Raw genomic sequence first — 26,909 nt, forward strand, 5'->3', positions numbered from 1 at the left:
AACTTATTACAGGTTGAACCTCTTTAATATGGCATTCTCTGGTCTGACAATACCCATGATCTGGCATGATTTTAGTTATCCAGATGATCAATTATCATGGGTGTGGCCAAGTTTCCCCGCAGTCCCAAACAGTTTGTTTGCAGCCACCAGTCCTGGCTCTCAGTGTTCTGTGCTGTTATTTAGCTCGAATTTACCTCTCCATGTCTTCTAAGAGCCCAGTAAGCAGTGGAAGTACTGGTAATGATGCTAGATAATACCGACCTCCTGTTGAGAAAATCTAAAAAATCAAAATCTGACGAAGAGCAGGTGCTTGTTTTCTTCTGAGGGGAAAAACATCCAGAGATGTATTTATACCGGTGGGTCCCAGCTCATATCAAGCATTGATCCTTTGACTGTATCTCCCGATAGCAGGATCAACATTTCTGAACCTCAGGGCTTAAACTCAGGCACCAAAATCCATATTTTTGGTACCTAAATAAAAGTGGCCTGATTGTTAGAGCTCCTGAGCTTTTACAGCTGCCATTCTGCACAGCTTAAGGTTTTCCATAGAGCCTAGCACTGTAGTATCTTAGACTTGGATCATGTGCTGAAGTTAATGGGAGTTTTGTCAATGACATAAGTAGAAGTAGAATCAAGCCCTTAGTGATTCCCATGTAAATGTGACCAACAGAGCACGTTCTCTTGAAGATTTCATGGTTTCCTCCCTTCTCTGGTAGAGAGGACTCTACTATGGTTACAATACACTTTGTTTATGCTTTCTCCTTCCCTTTCTCTCTCCTCCACAGTTACTGAAGACCTGCTCTGCTAAAATCTTCAATTTTTAATTGTATACTATATACACTGATATACAGCTATAAAAATATCACCTCAACACAGGGCAAGTTAGATTCCCATTAACTTTAGTGGGTGCTGGATCATGCCCATTAGGCAAAAATGTTTTAAAACTATTTTAAAGTTTTGATTCTTTTGGATTCCAAACTACTAAGTAAATATTCACCTCCTGTGGGGACAGGACTCGTTCCCAGATGTTCAGCTGGCTAAGAGAGCCCACAAAAGATTCTGCTGGATTGAATCCTTCTCCTCTCTGGTCTTGCTCTTGTCCAAGTATTAGGGCTCCACCACCTAAGCACAAAGAAAAATGAAGATGTTACTGCTCTGGCAATCACTGTTATCGACCGTATAGTGGTTGAGGCTAGTAAACACTTTATAGTGAAAACTGTCAAATACCCAAAGAACCCACAAAAATCGGCCACCCAGTAGCAGTGATGTTTAAAGGTTAAACTAACCTCTACTGGAAACTGAGGATACTTTTAAGCAGTTGTTTAAGAAAAACCTTTTCCTCTTAGCGGCTACCCTTAAACTAGGTTTTACTGTGAAGCCTATGACAGAACAATTAAGGGAATTATGAACTGGCATAACAGATTGCACAGTAACAGCTGGTTAACTGTTGCTTTAAATTATGCCTTATCAGAGTGTCAAAATTATACTAAGCATTAAAATACCACGTAGAAAAAAGGAGCACCTTGATTCCCAACAACAGAACCACATATTAACATTTAATAGCAAAAACTAATGCCCCCCACAAGTTAATTCTGTTATACCTCATCAAATATTAGCACTAATATTGAAGAGCAGTTTGTAGGTGGCACTACATGGGCATGCGAGTGACGACAGAGGTGCCAGATTCCTTCCTTCCTTGTACCCAGGTTTTAGAAACACAGCATAGTTGGGAATAGAGGGAGGAGGCACAGAACCCTAAGGGAGCTTCACTACTTAAAACAGAAGCCATGCTACGTTTCGAAGAAGACTGTTCTAAAATGGAATATTCATTCTGTGGGTGGTGAAGTTAAAAGATGTTAAATGATCAGTGCTTATCGCTGGAAAGCCCAGAGCTGCCACTGCTCTGAATGGGACACACCACAAATACTGTGTGTCATGCAACCTGTTAAGTGTCTCCCATTTTCAAGCCGGTAGTTAAGGGCTTGATCATCCTCCTCTTGGGCCCAACAATAAACAAATCCTCATTTCTTCCTCAAATCAAAGGAAATAATGAAAGAAGTGGACATAGAACAGTTGTGTCATTCATATTTTAACGCAGTGTTTCTCAACCAGTGGTATGAGAAGTCTGGGGGGTACGTCAACACAACTGAAATTTGGAGAACACTGAATTTTTGTTTTAAGTTTTACAGCACTTTATTATTTTTGTACCTTTCACACACAAAAATTTCACCGCCTGCCTGACTACAATTAAGTTGTTTAAAGAAATGTGTTGCAATGACAGAAAAAAAATTTATGTGTCTGAAAACTATAGGTACTGAGGGTATTTATAATTTTTTTTGTGAAAAAGGGGTACTTTATATAAAAAAGGTTGAGAAACACTGTTCTAGTGAATGTAAAACATGCCACACGCCATTAGTAAAGGTACTACTGAAACTTCAAATAGGGTGAGAAAAAAGTCTCTAAGTACATGCTTCCAAACCAAAATCACTCCTGAGTTTAACACCGGGAGTAATTTTCACTAAAACATTCTCTAATCAGTTTAGCATACATTTCTTCTATAAGTAGGATTCTGCCACGCTTACGCAGCCTGTATTCCCACTGGCTGTATGGATTAAGATACAGTAAACTTCCGATAAGCCGGCACCTTTGGGACCCAGGGGGTGCCTGATTATCAGATATGCCAGAGTATCGGAAGGGGGGGCATGAGGGGTCTGGGCTGGGGTGGGATGCCACCCCAGACCCCTCATAGCCCCCTCCTTCCGATAGTCCAACTCTGCCCCAGGCATCCCCGATTCAGCCGCTGCTCGTCAGTTTCAGCAGCGGCTGAATCGGGGATGCCTGGGGCAGAGCAGCTGGGGTGCTGCCGGGTTGGTCCGGTAGCACCACCCCTCGGCACTGCAAGACCAACCTGGCAGCACCCCCGCTGCTCTTGGGGACTTCTGGGACAGAGCAGCTGGGGTGCTACCGGGTTGGTCCTGTAGCGCCACCCCTTGGTGCTGCGGGACCAACCCAGCAGCACTCCAGCTGCTCTGCCCTAGGCGTCCCCAAGAGCAGCTGGGGTGCTGCCGGGTTGGTCCCGCAGCTCCAACGGGCGCCGCTACAGGACCAACCTGGCAACACCCCAGCTGCTCTGCCCTAGGCGTCCCCAAGAGCAGCTGGGGTGCTGCCGGGTTGGTCCCGCAGCTCCAACGGGCGCCGCTACAGGACCAACCTGGCAACACCCCAGCTGCTCTGCCCTCGGCTTCCTCGATTCAGCTGCTGGTCAGTTTCAGCAGCGGCTGAATCGAGGAAGCCGGGCGTAGAGTAGCTCCAATTGTCTGGCTGCCCGGAGCACTTCCGGGTTCCCAATGGTGCTGGACCATCAGGAGTGCCGGAGCATTGGATGCCGGACCAATGGAGTTTTACTGTACTACCCAGCCTGAAGAAGAATGAACAAATTCGGTTCTATATAAATGCTGAACATGTTAAACATAGAAATAAATAGAGCCTCCAATGCCTCACAAGACCTATACTAACAAGAGAAAAGCGCCAACAGAGCACAACAAATGTTAACAAGATATACCAGGGATTTTTGATCCTACAGATAGACCATTGCCTCCATCAGACAACTTCCCATCAATATACACATTCCAGGCTCCATCTGTATATGTCCAGGTGACTGCAATGTGATGCCAGTTGCCATCATTCACAGAGGGACAATCTGTGATCCTCTCTTTCCCATTCACATAAAGAACCCAGCTGCATAAAAAACAGATACCAAGGCACATTCACATTCAGAAGTTTAATAAATGCAACATTCTCTTCCAAGAAAATAACAATTTCTTCCTGCTTGCTACTCCCTACACACAAAAAGTAATTTACTGAAGGAGGTTAAGTTTCTCCAGCTCACAAAGGAAGTCCCTACTATCATGTTGGAGCCCAGAGAGAAGATCTGGGAATCATCAGGATCAGACAGGGAAATAAGGGGGAAGTTCCACATGTTAAGCTCTGTAAATACTACCAAACAAATGAGTTTCAGCCATGTTTTTCAGTGGATTCTTAAAATTGAGTTGTTCTTGGTATCCCACAGCCCACTGCCCACAGGGTCACAACAATCAATGTGCCTATCTGTAAACTCCCTTTTATTGTAAATGCATCTTTTTTATTCTGTGTAAAAAAGAAAAGACTAGGAAGAAATATTCTGTCTTCTGAGCATTGCTACTTTGTTGCAGACACCAATGGCAAAAAGTAGGTTTGGAATTACAGGGAGAAATCAGTAAGAAAGAGCAACTCCAGGTACACAGTTTTGATCCAGATTCAGCTATGAACTCTCCCAAAGACAGGACTCATTGGAATTTAGCATTTTAGTTTAGACTCCTCTCTATCAATGAAAACCCAGTTATAATCTAGGAAGAAAGATTATACTATTCCTGGTTGATTTACCCATTGTAATCTGTTAGCAGAAATGCATTGTCACTTCCATTCTCCACAGCATAGGAAATTGGAGTCCCATAATTAGTAGCATCAGTTGATTTCATCCAGAATGCACAGGTGATGTCACCGAGTGATGGGAGAATATTGTCAAGCATGACATAGCCATAGATACCAGAAACTTCAAAATCCAGATTAAAACTAGAGGACTGTTCTGCAGAAAACAAGAACATTTTTTCAGATCTACATTCTTGCAAATGTATCAGCAAATTAAATGAAGCTTCATCAACGGCAATAAAATTAAACAGAACCAGGCTAAAATATTTGCTTTCAACTGGACTGAACTAGAAATATTTTATTTCTAGTCTACAAGGTGTTCACGTGGAACCTTCAATATCTAGAAAAGATGCAGGGTTTATGAAGTGTAATAAAAAATCTCTGGTAGGATAATGAACATGAACCTTTCACAACACTGGATTTCATTTTAGCTCTCTGTCAAACAACTAACCTGTCCATATAGCCATCCTATATCCAAAAGTGCCTGACTGGACCTGTTGCTACAATGAGACGAAATAGAGATATAGTTCTTTATTTATGGTGTTAAAATCATATGGAATAGAATTTGTGTCTTTCATGTTGAAGCTACTGCAAAGGGCTTTACAAGGAAGTCAAATGCATACTCTGTGCAAACACAGCACCCATTATGCATTCAATAGCAGTTCTCATAAAGACCTGGACACTAGAAACTGTTCTACTGAGTGAGGGGATGATGCATAGATGACCAGAAATGTTACTGAGCCAAATTTATCTTTGTTGTTGACATTACTGAAGTCAAAGGAATTTCACCAGGTTTGAATTTGAGCAGTTATCTTTAAAACTGTACAGTGGAACCCACATGTCCTTTGGTTACCACAATATCTATGGCTTTCTGATGCAAAGCATCATAAGTAATGTATGAAGTACAATGAGCTAATTAAGTAGGACATGTGAAGGAAGCACAACCTCACAGGCCTACAATGCATGACAAAAAGGGCACTGTGTTTTTAAGCAAAGAAAATCATTATCAAAATATTGTTGCATGCAATAGCTTGCATGATGTCACTTTGTATTTATGGGCTGCATTTGAAATTGTTGTTATTGTTTCTGTTGCTGTAGCATGCAACAGTTTTGCTCAGGATCCAGACCCCCCGCTGTGCTAGCTGTTGTATAGAGAAGCCATGTGGCATTAACTCAGCTAGCATAATTCTTGCCCAGAATCTTTGCCACGCCACCTTTTGCTGACACTCTGGTCCTGTGTACCTGTTTCACACCTGCTGCCTGTAAAGCCAGGGGGACATTTACAAACGTACGAGTTCAAGGCATCCACACAGGTTGCTTGGTTTAAACAGGGATTGGATTCACACTCATTGATGTTCACTTCACAGTGCAGTCCCGTGTACCCTGTCACACACTGACACCTGAGGATGAAAACAAAAACACTCTGCTATTGTATCCGCTTTCAACCCTCACATATCTGTAGACTGGCAGCACTCTGTGTTTCTGCTATAAAACACCAGCACATTTCAGAAACACTCTAATATGATGGAACCTTGAAATTTACAATGGGTCCCTCTCTGTAAAATGGGCCAGAACAGAGAAACACCAGAGAAGTTCTGATCTGCATCCAGAAATAATTTTTTGGTTCACTTCATCTTGATGAAATATAAAAACAGAAGACAGGAAGAGCAGAGGTCTATCAAAACTCGTATCTACTCCAGCCTAGCAATCACAGGAAGCTTGTTCACATGGGATATACAAATTGATAATCATCGCTTAACGCTATAGCAAAAGGTTAAAAATGCCTGCAAGGGTCTCCTCCCCCATGTCTCAGTATGGGGGAAAACTGACTCAGGAAAACAGTACCCTGGAAGTTTCCTCACACTGTAAGTACTGCAACCCTTCTGCAATTTTACTTTTTACCCCTCCTCTGCCACATTCTTCTCAGTATCTACCACACCTTAAACAAAAGCTAAACTAACCCTGTCACATTCTTTTTCTTTTTAAATATCCATCTTCCTCCCACCCTGAGGCGCCTATTGAGACTACTTGGCAGATAAGCTCTAAAGCCCTTGCTAGAATCTTTGGAAACCCAGACACTGCAGCACATCTAGATTTGTATATTATGGGGACTGTCTATGTTTTTCACCTGAAGCTGTTGATACCATCTTTGCAGGTGGCTCCGTTCTTACAGGGTCTGCTGAGACACTCATCAATGTTCTTTTCACACAAGATGCCAGTAAACCCAGGAAGGCACTTGCAGCGGAAACTCCTGATCCGATCCTCACAAATGCCCTTGTTTAGACATGGGTTTGAAAGGCATTCATTCACCTCTGTTTCACAGCGAGTGCCTGGGGAGAGAAGGAGAGAGAGAGAGAGACCAAATCAAAGCTTTATATTCAATGTAAAGATTCAAAATCTGTTAGGAACAGTCAGGGAGCAATTTCCAGGGTTCCGCGTCTCTGACAAATCTAGAAGATAATTAAAATTACACAGAATTCTTTGGGGAATGGCAAACAACAGATTAACTGAGTAGCTGGCATAAAATAATTGCACTGATAGGATGCAACTGTTAAAGACCCGCAGAAATTAATTTCACCATTAAAGAAATAAGCCCTCATTACACATTGTCAATATTTTTAAAAACTAAAGCTTTTACTGGGAATGTAGAGAAACAAGTGCAATCAACTTGGTTAGTAAGTTGGGCTCTTCAAGTAAGAAGTCTGTCACATCTGTCAGTTTGTAAGTGGCAAAGTCACAATACAGCAATTTCTCGTTTAACATGTGCCCTCTTAGCACATTTTCACAATAGCACAATTTTTTTTTTAGGGAATGTTTTTTGAATAACATGACTGTCCCCGAAATAACATGAAAATAATCAAGTGGCAGACTACTTCGTGTGGCGGTATAAGTTGGTGAAAACAGTGATAATACATATGAGCGGATGAATACACGTGGTCACAGCACTCCTCCACTCACATGTTTATCTTTGTGTTTTAACAAACTGTGGCGACTTGTGTTTATAAGTGATGTAATAAACATTTTTTATGAGAATGATTCTGATTGTGAATGGAGCTCAAAACTAGCGAAAAGTTTAGAAAGCGCCATAGCTTGCTACAAGCAACTTTACAACGAAAAACAAAAAGCAGCAAAGCAGCTCTCTATCAAAATGTTTTTTCGTGTTCAATCTACAAAAAATCAGCTAATGAACAACATAGCCCTGTTCCATCTACATCATCTAATGCTGACACCGACGACCTAGCACCAACAAAAAATTGACTGTGCCACCACCACCTGAAACGCAATCTCCACCTTTTCCATTATTTTTAATGGAAAAATTGACTCCTCATAGCACGTTTTCGCTTAGCACGAACATTTTCAGAAATGCATCTCATGTTAAATGTACTGTACTCAGGAGTTAAAGGCTGGATCTTTCATCACCAAAATTCCCATTAACCCATACATTCCCTGGCAGTTGTGTGTGTGAAGAGTACAGGATGGGCCCTAAGGATAGTTTAAAAACACAATCAGAAGTTAAGAGACCATTATGAGCAAATGATGAGCGATATAGGGGAGACAAAATATTGCTACAAAGGACATCAGGTCGGAACCTTTTCATTTTTTAAGTTGACTATCCAGGAGCTTAGTTGCGCATAAAATGCCACGTTGTGAAATATGCAAAATTGCAGAAACTGCGTAAGATTCAAAGTCATAACTCTGTGGCAATTTGGAAACCCAGGAAGAGAACATCATTCTTTTACAAAATACTAAGCAACAGAAAGTTGCATAGCTAAATGGGATAGGAAGCAATTTCTAATAGAGACACAGATGATTTGGTTCATAATTATGCTATATAATAATACATAAACAATAACAATAATATTTGATATTTGTATATCCGAAGTATTTCATCAAGGTGGATGCTCAAGGTCATGCAATGTTGGGAACAGAAACCAGATCATCTGATTTCCAGTCCTGTCCCTGAAGCAACCTGACCACCTCTTCTCATCTAGCTATTACACACGCTCAGATCAATGCATAACTATAGCAAATATATTAAGACATCTTTGAATTACACCATACTCTTTCTAAGGGGGTAGCTATGTTAGTTTGTAACTTCAGCTCTTAACACTGTACACTTTAGTGAGCATAAGGTAAAACTTTACTGACTAAAATAAAAACTCAATCAATTGAGAAATATAACTTACCTGTGAATCCTTCCGCACATGTGCAGTGATAACCATTGATGTCATCAACACAAAGTGCTCCATGCACACATGGGTTGGACCTGCATTCATTTATATCTTCCTCACACAGTAAACCTTCAAACAACAATGGTTACAAGTTATGATAGACATAGTATTTTAATATATACATGGTACATATCATCTAGTGATTGGTTTTGAAAGCCATAATGGCAAAATATTTTTTATCAGAGGGGTAGCCGTGTTAGTCTGGATCTGCAAAATTGGAGCATAAGCTTTCGTGGGCAAAGACCCACTTTGTCAGATGCACAAATATTTTTTGTGTCATAAAAGGTTATTGCTCAGGAGATAAAAATCTCTCCAGGATGCGGTCCAGCGTGAACAGTTGCCTATCCATACACACAGTTAGAGAGACTTTGTATGTGGTGGAGCTCAAGGTTTAAAAAAGCATTTAGCGCATGTATAATTTTTATTCATATTGATGTAAAAAGCTCTTTACAGACTAATGTTATCTAGGGGAGGGACTGCTTTGGTAAAAAGTATTAGGTTTTTTTATATCTGTGCATCAGCGTAGGAGGATACTTATTTGATAAGTAGCTTTATCATTAAATTGTTGATTAAGATCTCGATTCAGCAAGGTATGAAAGCAGATGCCAGACTTTAAGCATGTGATGTGTGTGCGTGTGTATTTGTGTGTGAAAGAGAGAGAGAGAGAGTGAGAGACAGAAAGAGAGAGAGAGTGCATTTTCAATAATGTTTCTGTTCTAAGACAAAGAATAAAAATTAAAAAATATATCAATTAGATACCCGTAAGATTACTCACATGCTTGAAGTTAGACACCTGCATTAGAATCTTGCTGAATCAGGGCCATATGATTAGGTTTCATTGCATTTTTCCACAAAAACACTAGTTATCCCTTTTCTTTTTAGAACAGAAGTATTACTAAACACACACACACACACACACACACACACACACACACACACACACACACACACACACACACCCACACACACAGAATGCATCTTGAATATTAATTCCTTTACTTCACAAAACATTCACCTACACCAAAGGTTTTCTGCCTAATGAGCCAGATTCATCCCTGTTATAATGCCATTGAAGTGAGTGAAGCAATGAGCATAACCCTGAGAGGTCTGTTTTATTTATGCAACAAGGAACTGACACTCTTTTGAAGAGGAGTTATAAAGCAATTACATCACTTCTGTCACCTGTATAGCCTGGTTGACACTGACAAATGAACACCCCAATCCCATCTTTGCAAACTCCATTGTTGAGGCAAGGGGATGACTTGCACTCATCAATCTCCTTTTCACACTTTAAGCCTAAAATGAAAAACAAAGCAGGGTCACAACTGAGAACATAGAAAAAAAGTCTGATTATATCACTGAAACACGGAGGGCATTACAGACCACTATCTTTGCTTGAACACACAGCAATTTACTAGAGACCCATGACAAGTGCTATCAGAAAGGTACAGATCAGGTAATAATAAAATACTAAATGATCAGCTCCAGATCTCCAAACTTACTACATTACTTCCTTTAAAAAATAACCTTTGGCAACTATAACATATCCAGTTGCTTTGGAGCAACTGCAGAGCTCACAATGGCTTCATGCAATGGTGGATCTAATGGGATTAATGGACCGCAGTGTGAGTTTCTCAATCCTTGCAGTTCACGGTTGTGGCCAACAGGTGGGAAATTCAAATGTAGTCGGTCTTGCTCTAACACTGCTCCCATTAAAGTCAATGTGGATGTTGCCATTAACTCCAGGAGTGCAGTGTAGGCCACTGTGAGCCTTTTGAAAATCTCTCTTAGATCTGGTTTACATGAGAGTGAAAGGTCAAATTAAGATTCTCAATGCCAGATACGTTAATTATGTAGCTGGAGTCAGCATATTTTAAATTGCATTTCCATGCCGTTCACACAGCGGGAGGCTGATGGGAGGAAATATTCTTGTCGACTTCCCTTATTCCTCGCAACTGCAAGGAGTACAAGTGCCGGCTGGAGCTGCCCTCAGTGTTCGATTTACAGATCTATACTAGACCCGCTAAATCAAATGCCAGAAGATCGACCTCTGGAAAGCTGATCCACCGGTAAGTATAGATGTAGCCTTAGAGAGCAAACACTGAGATAAACCATATAACAATGAAGGAAACAGTTAATTTTTTTAAATGTGAGGAATAATAAATAACCTGTGTCAGCAGTAGAGATTTTCATTAATTATATTATGTGCTCTTTCTGCTAGTAGTATCATTTTCTTTCATAATTTCTTCTTAGAACAGTACTTTCTGATAACCTCAGTATGAGGAGACTATGTGCCCTCTACATACACACACTTTACCTGTGTATCCAGGTGGGCATATGCAAATGTATCCACTTCCAAGTTGTTTGCATGTGCCATTATTATGGCATGGTTCCAAGAAACACTCATGAAAAACCTGTCACAGATGGGAACAATACAGTAATCAAAGAAGTGGAGATACACCATGGGTATTACATAGAAAAATATCTATTCCAAATCTAAACAGCAAGCTATTTCATTGTACCCTGCAAACCTAACTCATGGTCATAAACTTTTAGCTCTCTTTATATCTGCTACACTAATTCTATCTTTATTCATTGACTTGCTCTCTCTTTGCAGTGTACGTCCATTTTTGTTCTGTAATTGTGTAAAACATTCTCAACTGACAGTTTATGAACAAAAAATATGTAATGTGCTAAATTGTGAGACTTTCTCTGAAGTCAATTTTCCCTTTCTCCATTTTTTGTTCTATGGAGGAAACATGTAAGCAGCTGAAGTTAATGCTTGTAATGGGTGTTTTGGGTGCTCTGTTTACCAGTTACTAGATGTTTGCAGCTCTTCCTCCACGGAAGCTAACACCGTAATAGCATTTGAAAAAAAAATCTTTACACCTCAGTTCTCTAGCATTTCTTTTCCACCCTGTTGTCATCCACAGAGGTTGATAACCTGTCCCTGCCATCAGCCATTTCTAGTTACTGGGAGAGATGAGTGCACTATGAACTGCATTTGGCCATCCCTAATCTAAAGAATACAGAAATAGACACAGGAAGCTAGTGGCATGGAAGGGAGTTTTTCAAATATTTGCATCCTGGTTATTGTTATTTATTTGTACTTTGGTAGCAGAGCCTTAGTTCAACAAAGTACACAAGCATGTACTTAAGTACATGAAAGGTCCTACTGACTTAAATGGGAAACAGCAAGCATGTGAGTTCAGGTCTAACCTATAGCTTACCAACTTTGTTCTTGTAATGTAGCTTCTTACAACTTTGTGAAACAGAGTGGTCTTTTCTGAATTACAAGAATTGGGCCCTTTCATGTAAACCAAAAGCCATAGGAATGGTCTCCATATGAGCAGTCCCATGTATTTCACTAGGGCTAATCACAGGAGAAAGGATTTGCAGAATTGGGTTATACAAGACTTATCTGGCATCTCTTCTTAAATTTGTATGAATCAAAACAAATAAATGCAAATAGTTCATAACCAGAACCTGGAAGCCAGTAGTCTTCTGGAAGACTAATATGAAAGAGAGACCAAATAAAAGAGAAATACACAGATGATTCCAACATAGGCGCTACTAATGAGAGTAGGGGCAGATCTACAAACTGTAAGGAGTTGGGGGTTTTTTTGTTACTTTTTAAATTAAAAGTTTAGAGACTTTTATGTCAGGTTAAGTTTAAATCTAAGACTGTCTCTGATTGGATCAAATCTCCTCCCAAAGGCTGTTCTATTATTGCAGTAGAATGTTGAAATGCAGTATTTTAGTGAATCGTTATTAAGCTCTTCCACTGAATGGTAATTTATTAGAAAATGCACATACAGGTTTTTTTTAATTTCTGTTGCATAAGGCTGTGAATTTGGACTAATATATTTATGTATTAGCCAGCTATGGGGTTATAGTACACAATGTTTGATCACTTTAGTCCACTAACTGAAGTCCACATGGTGATTATAGTTTGCAAAATAAACTCAGTATCACAATTATATGATGGATGGCATTATCCATTTAATATTGGCATCAGATACTCTTTTTCTTCCATTAGAGCAGGGGTCTCCAAACTACGGCCCGGGGGCCGGATGCGGCCCGCGAGGCCCTCTCATCCGGCCCGGGGAGACCTTTTTGGATTCAAAGGCAGAAGAAGTGAGATTGTTTCAAAACCCATTTGAAGCAGATGTGGCCAGTTGCCCAGATGAACTGCAGCTGGAAGTCATTGAGTTGCAAGCAAATGACCTCCTTAGGGACAAGCTCAAAATAGGACTGGTGGGTTTTTACCAGTTTTTGCCCAAGGAAGACTTTCCTAATGTCAAAACTTTTGCATCAAGGTACCTTTCAATCTTTGGAACAACATACCTGTGTGAACAAACATTTTCAAGAATGAAATACGTGAAGAACAATTTGAGAACAAACTTGTCCGATGATAATCTCAGGTCACTGTTGATGTTAGGGACAACAAATCTAAAGCCAGAAATGTCTGCTATTTTGGCATCCAGGAAACAATTTCACCATTCACACTAATACAGGTGTTCATGTGTAGTGTATGAATGTGTTATTAAATAATAACTGAATAAAATAATATTAAATACATAATTAAAAACAACATCCATGTTTTGATTGTTTTTTATTTGGACCTCAAGTGTGTAGTCGGCCCCCGAACTGCTGTTTGATAGTTAATGTGGCCCTCGGGCTGAAAAGTTTGGAGACCCCTGCATTAGAGCTATCACCATTAAAAAAAAAAATCTTGTCCTTGCCTGACTGCTGACTTTGTATTGCTTGCTGATATTTTCTGGAGAGACTGGGACCATTATGCTCTCCTCGGCCGCTGCGAAAGTGGAGCCAAAACCTAAACAGGGTTATTATGAAAGCAGCTGTTAATGCAGCTTGACAAGACCCTAATTGCATTGCATTGATGCATTTAAAAATGTTACGAGAGAAGTGGATTTGTGGGAATAAATACCAAGACTTACAGTAAAACATATCCAATTCCAAAACATGCACATCAATATCAAATGAAGAAAGAGTTCACAGCTGCGAACTCACTCTTTGGACTTATTTCTCTCCAGTCCTGAGTTAGAGCTTAGATCATCACAAAAAATACATTAGTCTGTCTACCTCAGGATAGTTTCTATCAGCCAAAGGCAAAACTCTCATTGTTTTCAACGGGGTTACGATCTAGACACTGATGGGGAACCTGAGTCCATATCGCACAATGATCCACAAATCTGTGTGACTGATAGCTTCTGATAACACAAGAGATAACCCAGGGAAGGAACAGCTGGGGCGCTGCATTGGTAGAAATTATTTTTTGAATATATCCCATTTTCACTAACGGCCACATCCTGCAACCCTCAGTCACATTCTCTGGAGAAAATGAATCAACTTACTTGAACAGTCTGTGATGGATCTGGCACCAATGATCGTAGTTGTCCCATAAAAGGGACAAGATAAGCAGTAGGACTTTCCTGGGTCTGGTTGGTAGTAGTCTCGGGGGCAGGGGTAACAAGGCATTAAACCAGAGCGAGAGAATTCCCCTGCTGGACAAGGTACTGCAAAGGGCATAACAAACTCTCATGAGTGCTGGATCCCAGGGCATAGTCTTTTTCCTACCATCAAAAGGCAGTTTTTGCTGCAGTCCAACAAGACTAGACCAATAATCACGAGACTTTCACATTTAAAGTGTTCTTATTTAAAGGGCTGCTCAGGTTAAAAATGCCCCAAATAAACTCTTTATAAAACCTAAGGCCAGAGAAATGTAACCATGGTTACACTGAAACAGTTTTCAAATTCAACCAGACGCCTCCTGCTGCGGCCCCGGCAATTCATAAACATATTTTCAACAAGGTCAAGACCATGAGACAGATTCTCTTCTTTGTTCCACTCTCACTATAGATTTTTCTCTTCATGAATCTTTGGGGCCTGGGCCAAGACAGAACCCATTAATGGTAGTTTACTTTGAAAGCAGACCCATAAAAGCCTCAGGATTTTAATCCACGGTCTAGTGCCTGGATGCTTGTTACATAACATCTAGTAATGCTTTCTATAAAAAAAGGAAAGATTTTACAGTCACATAACCATCTGGCTATCTAATACAGGGCTTACGCTAGAATTCTGTGTGCATACAGCACAGCCCTAGCTCTGAAATCCTTCTGAAAAACACGTGTTTGATTTGCAGTAAAAAATCATGGACACTGTTGCTGGGTGACACAACTGCACTGCAGTCAGCCAAGGAGTTTCTGGTGACCTGAGGTCAGATAAGTGGGGCTATAGTGGATGGCTTTTAGTAGCATTTTGTTTTCAGGAACTTCCCTGGCCTTGTCTTCACAAACCTCCGCATGCTGAGATATCCACAGCTCCTCTTTTCACTGTTGACATGTTTTCTGGACAGGAGATGCAGTTTTTAGATCCAAATGCAGGCTGGTATGTGCCAAGAGAACATGATTCGCAGGTCTCGAGACCATTAAAGGAGTACGTTCCCTGCTTGCACTGAGCTAAAAGGCAAAATGATACATACTGATTAGGCGTAAGGCTAACATATATCTAACATAATGCACGTTCCCTGTTGCCTAAATATAGAGGCTATGCCTGATAATATATTGAAAGGCAACCCTTGAAAGAAAGAGCTACTAAGACATTTGTAAGCCAAAAGACAGTGCTCTATGCTGTGTTTCACAGTGTACAGACAGAACATAGCATCAATTCCCTCTCCAAATGGATTTATTTCATTCTTAGGGTTGTTAATTTCACTATAAATAGTTCATGAACACATCTAAATCACACTATGCAATTTTGTTATGGCTGATGGGCTGTAAATTACCTCTAGTGCAGGGGTGTCCAAACTTTTTTCAAAGAGGACCAGACTTGATGAAGTGAACATGCCTGAGGGCCGACCATTTTGCCTAACATTCTTTGAACCATTAAAATTAAATGCAAATTAACTATTTTATGCAAAGTTTATTGTAAATGGCATACTTTTCATTTCCTCACATGGATGACAAATCTAAACAGGTGTAAAATCACTCTGCCTTTCATATCTGAAGGCCAGATGAAAAAAAAAATCCAGGAAGCTGAAATATATGTCAGGAACATTGTAAAGTACATTACATATTATTGGTAATAAAGGTTGTCTGTCAACTTTTAAGTTCAAAAAATATGAACAGGAACATAACACCAAGTATACATGTTGTGTCCAAATATATTTATAACTGATTTAGACCAACTGACATTAACTGAGATTTTACAAAAGCGACGAGGAGTCCTGTGGCACCTTATAGACTAACTGAAGTGTAGGAGCATAAGCTTTCGTGGGCAAAGACCCACTTCGTCAGATGCATGCATCTGACGAAGAGGGTCTTTGCCCACGAAAGCTTATGCTCCTACACTTCAGTTAGTCTATAAGGTGCCACAGGACTCCTCGTCGCTTTTGCAGATTCAGACTAACACGGCTACCCCTCTGATACTTGAGATTTTTCAATGTATTCATCTCAATACATATGGATTCGTTGAGGGCCATAAAAGATAGATATTGCCAAATTACCTGGGGGGCCGTATTAAACCAGAACATGGGCCGCAATTGGCCCGCAGGCCGGACTTTGGACATGCCTGCTCTAGTGTATTTACAAGTCATAAACTCACTGTAGTTTATTTTATTCTAACCTGCTGCTGCACATAGGGGCTACGTCTAGACTGGCATGATTTTCCGGAAATGCTTTTAATGGAAAAGTTTTCCGTTAAAAGCATTTTCAGAACAGAGCGTCTAGATTGGCACGGACGCTTTTCCGCAAAAGCACTTTTTGCAGAAAAGCGTCTGTGCCAATCTAGACGTGCTTTTCCACAAAAAAGCCCCGATTGCCATTTTCGCGATCGGAGCTTTTTGCGGAAAACAAATCTGGACTGTCTACACTGGCCCTTTTTGCGCAAAAGGACTTTTGCCCGAACGGGAACAGCATAGTATTTCCGCAAAAACACTAACAATCTTACATGAGATTGTCAGTGCTTTTGCGGAAATTCAAGCGGCCATTGTAGACAGCTGGCAAGTTTTTCCGGAAAAGAAGCTGATTTTCCTGAAAAACTGGCCAGTCTAGACACAGCCAGGGAGTTAGATAGCATATAATTGAATAGTTGTGTAACCTCATCACATTTTAACAGTTACTTGACTATTTGATAGTCCCGGGAGTGGGACTGGCATTCAATGCACTCCTGGCCCTACTCCGGCCATCTCATGCTGCTGCCTCCAATACAGAGCAGCTCGCCGCAGCTCCTGTCTGTGGGAGGGCCCGAACTCCCTGCAGAAAAAGGCTGCTCCACCATGGAGCAGTCTCTGTCTGTGGCGAGCCTGGGCCTGCCATGGACAAAGGCTGCTCCGCGGCAGCCTCCACTGCCCACCCTGGCTGCTGCCTTTGTGGGAGGCAGCAGCAAGAGGGAGCAGGCGGCTCCTCATGCGTATCGGCTCCCACCTGTCCCACTGTGCTGCTGCCTCTGTATCAGAGGCAGCAGGGGGGAAGTGCATGTAGTTGACAAGATTAACCGATAAACTCAGGCTTATCAGTTAATTGTGTAGTCACCTACACACTGACATTCCTAGCTACACAGATTATTTCTTGTTAGCAATTCAAATTTTGATTAACAAAGCCTATTAAATAACAGTAACTGGGCAAATACCAATATTTCATAAGCCAGCTGCAAAGTGAGAACTTTCTCCTGGGTTTGAGAGGCAGAATGGTGCAAGGTGGCACACAGAAGTGACACTGCCAAGAGATACTTTTCCTGGGAAAAATTAAAATTAACGTGTAGCTGCAGCACTGCTTTAAAGTGAAAGCGTTGCCATGTCCAAAGTGCCGGGAGAGAGCTCTCTCAGTGCTCTATATGTAAACCACCTCCACAAGGGGAGGCGCTAACAGCCAGGAGCCTGTTTACACTGGTGCTTTAGGGCACGGTAACTTGTTGCATTTGGGAGAGGGAAGGGTTCACACCCCTGAGCCTGAAAGCTGCAGCTCAGTAAAATGGCAGTATAGAGTTAGCCCAAGTGTACACTTCCCTTTCAGTATTGCAACAGTCACTCTCTCAGCCTGGGATTATTAACTGGGACAAAGAAGTCCCTCATTCATAGCCTGTTGAGCTGTTCTGCCTTTCAGGCGCCAAGTGCTGCTGGCCTCAACAGCCTGTTCCACTTACGCTTATGAGTACAAGTAGTGGCACTGTGGATATCTTCTCAATACCTTGGTATTCTTCCCTCCCAACATGTACCAATACAGGATCTAGTCATAAGCCGTAAATAACACAACAATCCATTCAATTTTCTATGGTACTATTCTAGTAACATTTTGCAATACTCGACAGTTCCAAACTCTAGAAGTAAGCAGTGGCCTTTATTTCTTTAAAAGTGATCATGGTCTGAATGCTGAGCTCGTACCTTTACATTCAGAGATGCTCCTGGAGTGGAGGTATTCGGTGTTGCTCCCAGATGGGCAACTTTTGCATTCCAACTGCCCTTCCTCATCTTGGTACGATCCAGTCCAGCAGCTTTCACAAGTGCGATGCTCCAGAGAATAATACGTGCCCAAAGGGCAGTTAACTGGGATTTCAGAGAAGGGAAAATAAAATAAAAACTCAGTTTAGCCATGGAATACTTGACAAATAGACAGATAGTCCTCTTGGTATTTCAAGGCAACTCCATTTAACCTAAGACAGTTTATCAGAATCTTGGCTACGTGGATTCAGCGACATCTGTGCAATCTCATGGATCTGAGTAGGTCTGCCCAGGGGGAACTGACTGGAACATTGTAAATGTTCATGTGCATGATGCATAGGAAGGTGTGACAGGGTGCCCTAGTCCTGCACTGAAGCTAAGGGAATGGCCGTGGCCCAGCTGACCAAGAAGGCCCCGCCCCCACAGCCCTACTGGGCATGGTCCCACTGGAGACAAACTATAAAAGCCTCTGGAGCAGCTCAGTCGAGGCTGACCACCAGAGGGGAAGGAGCTCAGGCCCGCCCAAGCTCCAGAACAGCCTTCGCAGCAGCCCCAGTGGCAGCAGCCCTGCGACAGCCCGGCCAGGGAGGCCATCCGGAAGGGTCCAACCCACCGAGCGACACCCAAGAGCGGAGCAGAGCACTGGGAAGGGCAGGAAGTGGCCTAGGGCGCGTGCTTGTCCTGGTGCTCAGCGCGCTTCAGCCGGAATCCACGCCGAGCAGGCAGCAGAATCCTCCACTGCCAACGGGGCCTGGGCTGGGACCGGTGGAGCGGGAGGGCCTTGGTCCCCCCACCTCTCCTCCCCATGACAATCCAGCTACCTAGCTGTCTGGGAGGCTTCCCTGTGGACTAGGTCTCAGGGCTGTATATACTGAGAGAAGGAACTGTGCTTTGAACTAGGCCTGTAGGCAGTATTTACTCTGATAGAAGGAAATTTGCTATGAACTGAGCCTACGAGCTGTGTTTGCCCTGAGAAAGGGGGCAGTGAGCCAAACTTTGGGGCCTTCCAGTCCGTCGAGGGCGTGTGCCCCTCAACAGAAGGAACAGACCCAGTTCACTCTGTCTCTCTCAGCTATGCTGGGTAGGCAGAGATAACAATAGTAGAAGGCTGTGGGTAATCATTTTCATCACAAGTGTGAGTCATATATAGAGTAGAGGTTTTAGGCAAGGTGCCTTTTTCACAGAGCCACTTTTTGGAGCAGACCACCCTTCAGAAGTCAGACCGCATAAAGCATTATACAACACGTTGCTTCAGCGGGTCTTGGCTACTGTGATTATGGCATGCCTGTGACAATACCCCGCCCCACGCAAATATCTCCCCAAGACTTTATTTAAAATCCCCTCCTCCCCACATATATAGGATATAAGGCCGAGGAGCTAGAGAGCTTTTGGCTTACCACACATTCGCCCTCTGAGCACTGAACCTGGTCTGCAGAACAGAAAGGCTCTCTCAGTTTCCAAGGAGTTGCTGTCAGCAACAACCAGTTCAGAGGCAAACTGAAAAGAATACATGGGCTTCTTATTGAGTGTCCTTTTCAGCCTGTTTGTGATAGTTTCTAGAGTTTTAAGAAGTCGCTGCTGGTTTTCTGATTCCACAGTATCATTCCTTTCATCTGGCAATGGCACGCTAGCTGGGATTTAAAAAGAAAACACATGCATACAAAATGTGTTACAGACTTTACTGCCATTCAGGCCGTAGGAGTCTATAAAAATGGACCCCCCCAAAAAAGAAAAAAAAGCTGTGATCATTCTTACTACGGTCAACGGGAAATGACCACACAAACCTAAGTGGGCAATGTATCTAGTACAGACCCCATTAAAATGCTACCCAAGATATGAGTAGTGAGAAAATGTGGATATAAACTCAGTCAGAAACCTGTGGGCTGCATTTCCTGCCAGCTTCACGAACTGCAGAAAATGCAATATTTTGTTAAGAATACATTTTAATAGGAGGAGGAATGGGAAGTTTTTCCTCACCAGTGATGTTAAATATTAACTTAATTTTGTGATCTGCCATTGGAATGTTGAGTTTTTTGTGCCTCTTGACCCGGGAAGGTGCTGTTTTCGCAGAGCCAGAGAGAGGCGTTTGTAGCTGTCCTTCCTGCACTATGTCAAGGAAGTCATCGTAAGAATAATCCAGACGGTTTGCTGCGCCCCAGCCACCGGGTCCTGCAACAAGAAGCAAAAATGGTAGGAAGGAAGTTCTGTCTCCACACTTATTTTGGATTTCAGCTCATTCCAAGAATGCCAATAAGTGCCACCCTGCAGCAGTTTCTGAGATGTGGGCATCTGTCCAGGAGGACTAGACCCTCACACTTATTTCATGTAGGAGATGAAACTGCTGTGAGATTAACACATTTGACCACTCATGAAGTGGGTCTCACTTATAAATCCTCTGTAGCAAAAGCCTCCGTGTTCAATCCTCTTAGCTATCCAGTACATATTTAGCATATTGGGTCAAATTTATATCTTGCGGACGACACCTAGGCTACGTCTACACTGGCATGATTTTCCGGAAATGCTTTTAACGGAAAAGTTTTCCGTTAAAAGCATTTTCGGAAAAGCGCGTCTAGATTGGCAGGACGCTTTTCCGCAAAAGCACTTTTTGCGGAAAATCGTCCGTGGCCAATCTAGACGCGCTTTTCCGCAAAAAAGCCCCGATCGACATTTTCGCGATCGGGGCTTTTTTGCGGAAAACACCTCTCTGCTGTCTACACTGGCCCTTTTGTGCAAAAGTTTTTCGGAAAAAGACTTTTGCTCGAACGGGAGCAGCATAGTATATCCGCAAGAGCACTGACAATCTTACATGAGATCATCAGTGCTTTCGCGGAAATTCAAGCGGCCAGTGTAGACAGCTGGCAAGTTTTTCCGCAAGAGCAGATGATTTTGCGGAAAAACTTGCCAGTCTAGACACAGCCCCTAGTGTCATAAATTGTACCATGCATTCATTTGGCCTGGGCTGTTTAAAGAAGCGGTTCTGTACATAATGTGTTTTTTTTTATAAAGTCTGGAACTGAAGAACTTTTGCGTGTTCCATTCAGCATCTCTTTTTAGAAAAAAAAGGAAGTATAAATATTTGCCTATAACTGAGCACTGTTATTTAGATTATAAATGATTAATCTAAACTTAACCCCAGGACTATTTCAGAACTGATCTTTTAAAACTATTGTTTTTAAAGAACATGAACCAAATTCTGATCTCAGCTACACAGATGTACATTTGGAGATATTCCAGAGAAGTAAATGGAGATTCCATCATGGTTTCCTCCTACCTTCAGCCACTACTAACCCTAACCACGGCCCTGATCATGAAGTTTTAAAGCCCATAGTTATTCTTACTCACTGCTAATATGTAAACTTGTGCACATAAATCAGGCTTGATTTAAACCAGTGACAAAAATGAAAAGACTCCCTCAGTTCCATTAACAATTCCCAAGGTCATCATGTCTCCTTCTCCAATGTTTTGGTTTGAAAATGTACAGTTTTTAAAAACCCTTTCCTTGCAAGGCCAGCTAAACACTTTCATGGTTTTATTGTTCTTGTATACCCTGAGGTACCTTAGTCATCTTTTCCATATATGTGCAGTATAAGAACTAGACAGGCTAGGGTAGTAGCTTCCCAGAACTATTGTTTAACTCTTTAATTTCTCAAGTGCTCTGGTTTTTTCTTAGAATGTTCCACACACTGTAATTAACTTACCAATTGCAAATCCATTTTCATAGTCGTAATTATATTCTAGGCAATGTTTCTGTGGCAAATCCTCCAATCTACAGTCAATATCGTCGACATCATTGCAGAATGATGGGACCTGTAAACAGAAATAAGAAAAGCCATTGAACAAAAACAAACAAATTATATAATCTAATCACAGGACAAGGCACCTAGTCCTGCCCTCTCTCTGACATCAGATTTCATCTTGCATAGCTATTATAATCAAACCACATTTATGGGAACTTGTGCATGGGTATATGCACAATAAGGAAAATCATTTGAGAGAATGGCTAGTTTTGTATTAAAGCACAAAATTGGATGTCAGTGCCCTAGGTCTCAGTTCCAGCTTTTTGTGTAGATTGCTTAACTTCTCTGTGCCTCTGTTTTACAAAATAGCGATAACAGTACCTCTCAATGCCACCACAGATGCTTACCTCATTAATGTTTGTAAAGTTTTGTAAGATTCCCAGATGGGAGGCACTATAAAAGTGCAGAACTCTGTGCTTCTAGCTTAGCCAATTTATTGTTCAAAAGTTTGATTTCCCCACTGTTATATGCTTTAAAATGAAATTCCCTGTTTCACTTAAGTGGGTTTATAATGTTATAGACAAAGATCTTACTGAAATCCTGCTGAACATAGTAGATTATGAGAATTCCATGAAAATTTACAGTAATTTGATCTTATGGTGAGCTTTTACTAATCCTAAACAAAACTGTAACCCTTTCCTCAATAAAACTAGACACTAAAAGACGGTGTTACAGTCAGAGTAGTTTGCAACATACCATCATGCTGTACAAAAGAAAATACGCTATACAATTTAAGATGAAAATATTTTCTGCATTACAGATAATTCAGTATATCTGTAGCAGGATAATGGATGGGAGAAGAATGGAAGTGAAGTGAAGTGATGTACTCTCCACAATATGGACTGGCTAAGGGAGAATTGCTCCCTTAGCGAAGGGAGTGGTGACCACGCCAGAGCTGAATGCCGCGGCACCCAAGTTTTTTTTTGAACCCTGTCTGTTGCTTTTCAGGATCTCCTTGCTGCAGGAAGTGTTTTAAGAAGTGGCTTTGGTTAGTGTTTACTTTCTCCCCCTCTGCTCTCACTTAGAATTCATCCCTGCAGTGTGTCTTTTTGGAAGCTAGTGATATTTTTTCTTATTGGATCACTGCTGTGATTCCAGAAGACTTTGGAAACGGATTGGACACATTTAAATGGACTTGTGGATTTGCTTTTTCCAGCTTATTGCACTTATGCTTATGCTTGGGTAAATCTTCAAGTATTTTGCACCCGTATTCCAAGGTTGTCAATTTAGCTAATATTTGTATTGTACTCTGCACGTTGGGCTCATGAACAGTTGATGAATATGCTGTCAAAGAGGAGGAATGGAAGGAAAGCCAGCCAGGATGTTCTACAGATAGAAAATAGGAGGGAAAGACAAAGTTGTCCTAAATCAGAGAATGACTGAAGTCTTGTTTGTCCTGCACCATTCAGAGTGTGGCTCAGGTGACCGCAGCGGTGCAGAAGTTTTGGGGTTTGTGAGCCAAATAAAATGACATGACATGGAAGGCTGCCGGGCAGGGGTGTTGCTATTGTGTCCATGCAGAGAAGATGCTTTTGTTGTTGTTGCTTTTTCTTCCCCGACCCCTTATTGTCCTCTACCCACACAGCCCTCAGTTCTGGGGCAGCACAGCTTCAAGAGGCATGGAAGCCACTTCCACGCTCCTCAAAAAGCTGCTTCTTCTGCCCTGTAGCCATGCAATCGACAAGTGGAGGGGGAAGAAACAGGCTGAGGGGCTGCTTTGGGATGATGGATAGGAGTGTATAGACCTTGGATAGAGGCAGCCATCACAGAGGGAGAGATAAGGAGCATGCTACCCCTTTGCACTCAGCACACCACTGGGTCCTAGTGAGTTTGCTGCTTTCTTAGATGGAACCGTGCAACTTACTTGCAATCTCTTGTCACCCACTTCAAGACTGTGCCCCAGCGGCTGTCAGCTATCCACTAGCGCACCCGGTCTGCTGACAGAGTGCTCTGTAGTCTGAACAGGTCACCCAGACATTCAGCCACAATCTCAAAGAAAGTTCAGCATCTATGTTTAGGTGGCCAGGCTTTCAAAGCCGCTACCGACAGGGAGCTCTTTACCTATTCTAATATCAGCAAGTGGGCGCTGCAGGTTGGAACAGTGGGCTAAAAATTGCCTACATTTGGACCCCAAATTTGAATGTTTGCCATGGTCCCCAAATTTCAAGAAACATGCTATTCCAGGGAGGTTGGTTGGGGGTTGCAAAAGCATCAAATATTATGTCTACCTAGTTCATGGGACAGAGTCCACACAAACACTTAGTGAAGATCAGATTTAAACCCCCACTTGGTAGAAACTACGTAATCAAATAGATCAGCCCTAAGTCACGAGGCACTATTGAAAACCATACTACAACTCCAAGACAAAAAGACTGAGGTTAACTCCCCCATTTGTGGATGCAAAAAATGGTACAATGGGTTGCACAGTAACCATTACAATAATATATCAGTGTTCTTTGCCTACAGTGGAGGCTTTTTTATATTTATATTTTGAAATGAAACAGACTTCAGTTTCAAGTTTCTGAGATATACAGAATAATGAACAATTGAGAAAAAAAGACAACATAGGTAAAAAGAGTTTATGAAAAATGAAAGAGTATTACTAACCTACCATTTTACCAAGTGCACTCTGAAAAGCCTCAGCGAAGCTCTTGAGAAGGTTGTTGTCATCACATCGCGATGCTTTATACAACATCTCAAAGGATTTAAATCCATGATTTGCAAAACGATTTACTGAAAAGAGTTAGAACATAAACATAAGAACATAACGGCCATACTGGGTCAGACCAAAGGTCCATCTAGGTCAGTATCCTGTCTGCCGACAGTGGCCAATACCAGATGTCCCAGAGGGAGGGATCACAACAGGTAATTCTCACGTGATCCCTCCCCATCCTCCCACCTCCAGAGAAACAGAGGCTAGGGACACCATTCCTACCCATCCTTGCTAATAGCCATTGATGGACCTAACCTCCGTGAATCTATCTAGCTCTTTTTTGAACCCTGTTAAAGTCCTAGCCTTCACCGTATCCTCTGGCAAGGAGTTCCACAGGTTGACTGTGCACTGAATGAACAAAAACTTCCTTTTGTTTGTTTTAAACCTGCTGCTTATTAATTTAATTTGGTGACCCCTAGTTCTTATATTGTGGGAATAAATACATAACTTTTCCTTATTCACTGTTTCATACCAGTCCTGATTTTATAGACCTCTATCATATCCCCCCTTAGTCTCCTCTTTTCTAAGCTAAAAAGTCCAAGTCTTTTCAATCTCTCTTCATATGGGACCCATTATAAACTCCTAATAATTTTTGTTGCCTTTTTCTGAACCTTTTCCAATGCCAATATATCTTTTTTGAGACGAAGAGACCACATCTGTATGCAGTATTCAAGATGTGGGTGTACCATGGTTTTACATAGAGGCAATAAGATATTTTCTGTCTTATTCTCTATCCCTTTTTTAATGACTTGTAACATTCTATTTGCTTTTTTCACTGCAGCTGCACACTGAGTGGATGTTTTCAGAGAACTATCCACAATGACTCCAAGATCTTTCTCCTGAGTAGTTGTAGCCAAATTAGTCCCCATCGTATTGTATATATAGTTGGGATTATTTTTTACAATGTGCATTACTTTACATTTATCAACATTAAATTTCATTTGCCATTTTTTTTGCTAATCACTTTCGTTTGGAGAGATCTTTTTAAAGTTCTTCACAGTCTACTTTGGTCTTAACGATCTTGAACAGTTTGGTATCATTTGCAAATTTTGCCATCTCACTGTTTACCCCTTTTTCCAGATCATTTATAAATAAGTTAAACAAGATGGGTCCCAGGACTGACCCTTGAGGACCCCACTAGTTACCTCTCTCCACTTGGAAAACTTACCATTTATTCCTGCCCTCTGTTTCCTGTCTTTTAACCAGCTATCAGTTCATGAAAGGACTTTCCCTCTTATCCCATGACAACTTACTTTACTTAAGGGCTGTGTCTAGACTGGCACGTTTTTCCGCAAAATCATATGTTTTTGCGGAAAAACTTGCCAGCTGTCTACATTGGCTGCTTGAATTTCCGCAAGAACACTGACGATCTCATGTAAGATCATCAGTATTCTTGCGGAAATACTGTGTTGCTCCCGTTTGGGCAAAAGCCCTCTTGCGCAAATCATTTGCGCAAGAGGGCCGGTGTAAACAGCACAGTACTGTTTTGTGCAAAAAAGCCTCGATGGCTAAAATGGCGATCGGAGCTTTTTTGCGCAAAACAGCGACTAGATTGGCTACGGACGCTTTTCCGCAAAAAGTGCTTTTGCGGAAAAGCGCCCTGCCAATCTAGATGCGATTTTCCAGAAATGCTTTTAACGGAAAAGTTTTCTGTTAAAAGCATTTCCGGAAAATCATGCCAGTGTAGACGTAGCCAAGAGTTTTGGTGAGGGACCTTGCCAAAGGCTTTCTGGAAATCTAAATAGACTATATCCACTGGATACCCCTTGTCCACATGTTTGTTGACCCCCTCCAAGAACTCTAGCAGATTAGTAAGGCATGATTTCCCTTTATAGAAACCATGTTGACTTTCCCCCAACAAATGATATTCATCCACATGTCTGACAATTTTATTCTTTACTGTAGTTTCAACTAATTTGCCTGGAACTGACATTAGAATTACCAATCTGTAATTGCCAGGATCACTTCTAGAGCCTTTTAAAAATATTAGCGTCATGTTAGCTATCTTCCAATCATAAGGTACACAAGCTGATTTAAAGGATAGGTTACAAACCACAGTTAATAGTCCCACATTTTCCCATTTGAGTTCTTTTAGAATTCTTGGGTCAATGCCATCCGGTCCCGGTGACTTGTTACTGTTAAGTTTATCAATTTGTTCCAAAATCTCCTTTAATGACACCTCAATCTGGGACAATTCCTCAGATTTGTCACCTAAAAAGAATGGCTCAGGTTTAAGAATC

The 26,909-nt window shown here is 41.6% G+C and overlaps 1 protein-coding gene across 3 annotated transcripts in view; it reads right to left on the reverse strand.

Moving 5' to 3' along the window:
• SVEP1 (sushi, von Willebrand factor type A, EGF and pentraxin domain containing 1) overlaps nt 1-26,909 on the reverse strand; it is a 179,428-nt gene that overhangs the window by 64,142 nt on the left and 88,377 nt on the right. For all 3 annotated transcript variants that reach the window (XM_075931436.1, XM_075931435.1, XM_075931434.1), the window contains exons 13-28: nt 24,568-24,689; nt 21,858-21,966; nt 20,137-20,328; nt 19,557-19,790; nt 18,103-18,264; nt 15,020-15,181; nt 14,078-14,239; nt 13,445-13,536; nt 11,017-11,113; nt 9,882-9,995; nt 8,655-8,768; nt 6,596-6,797; nt 5,710-5,867; nt 4,423-4,624; nt 3,563-3,738; nt 998-1,122 (exon numbers count right to left, since the gene is read on the reverse strand). In XM_075931436.1, the coding sequence (XP_075787551.1) occupies nt 998-1,122; nt 3,563-3,738; nt 4,423-4,624; nt 5,710-5,867; nt 6,596-6,797; nt 8,655-8,768; nt 9,882-9,995; nt 11,017-11,113; nt 13,445-13,536; nt 14,078-14,239; nt 15,020-15,181; nt 18,103-18,264; nt 19,557-19,790; nt 20,137-20,328; nt 21,858-21,966; nt 24,568-24,689 (2,423 nt within the window). The remainder of the gene's footprint in view (nt 1-997; nt 1,123-3,562; nt 3,739-4,422; nt 4,625-5,709; nt 5,868-6,595; nt 6,798-8,654; nt 8,769-9,881; nt 9,996-11,016; nt 11,114-13,444; nt 13,537-14,077; nt 14,240-15,019; nt 15,182-18,102; nt 18,265-19,556; nt 19,791-20,136; nt 20,329-21,857; nt 21,967-24,567; nt 24,690-26,909) is intronic.

The sequence above is a fragment of the Pelodiscus sinensis genome, chromosome 6 (assembly GCF_049634645.1).
Source record: "Pelodiscus sinensis isolate JC-2024 chromosome 6, ASM4963464v1, whole genome shotgun sequence".
In the NCBI taxonomy this organism is placed as follows: Eukaryota; Metazoa; Chordata; order Testudines; family Trionychidae; genus Pelodiscus; species Pelodiscus sinensis.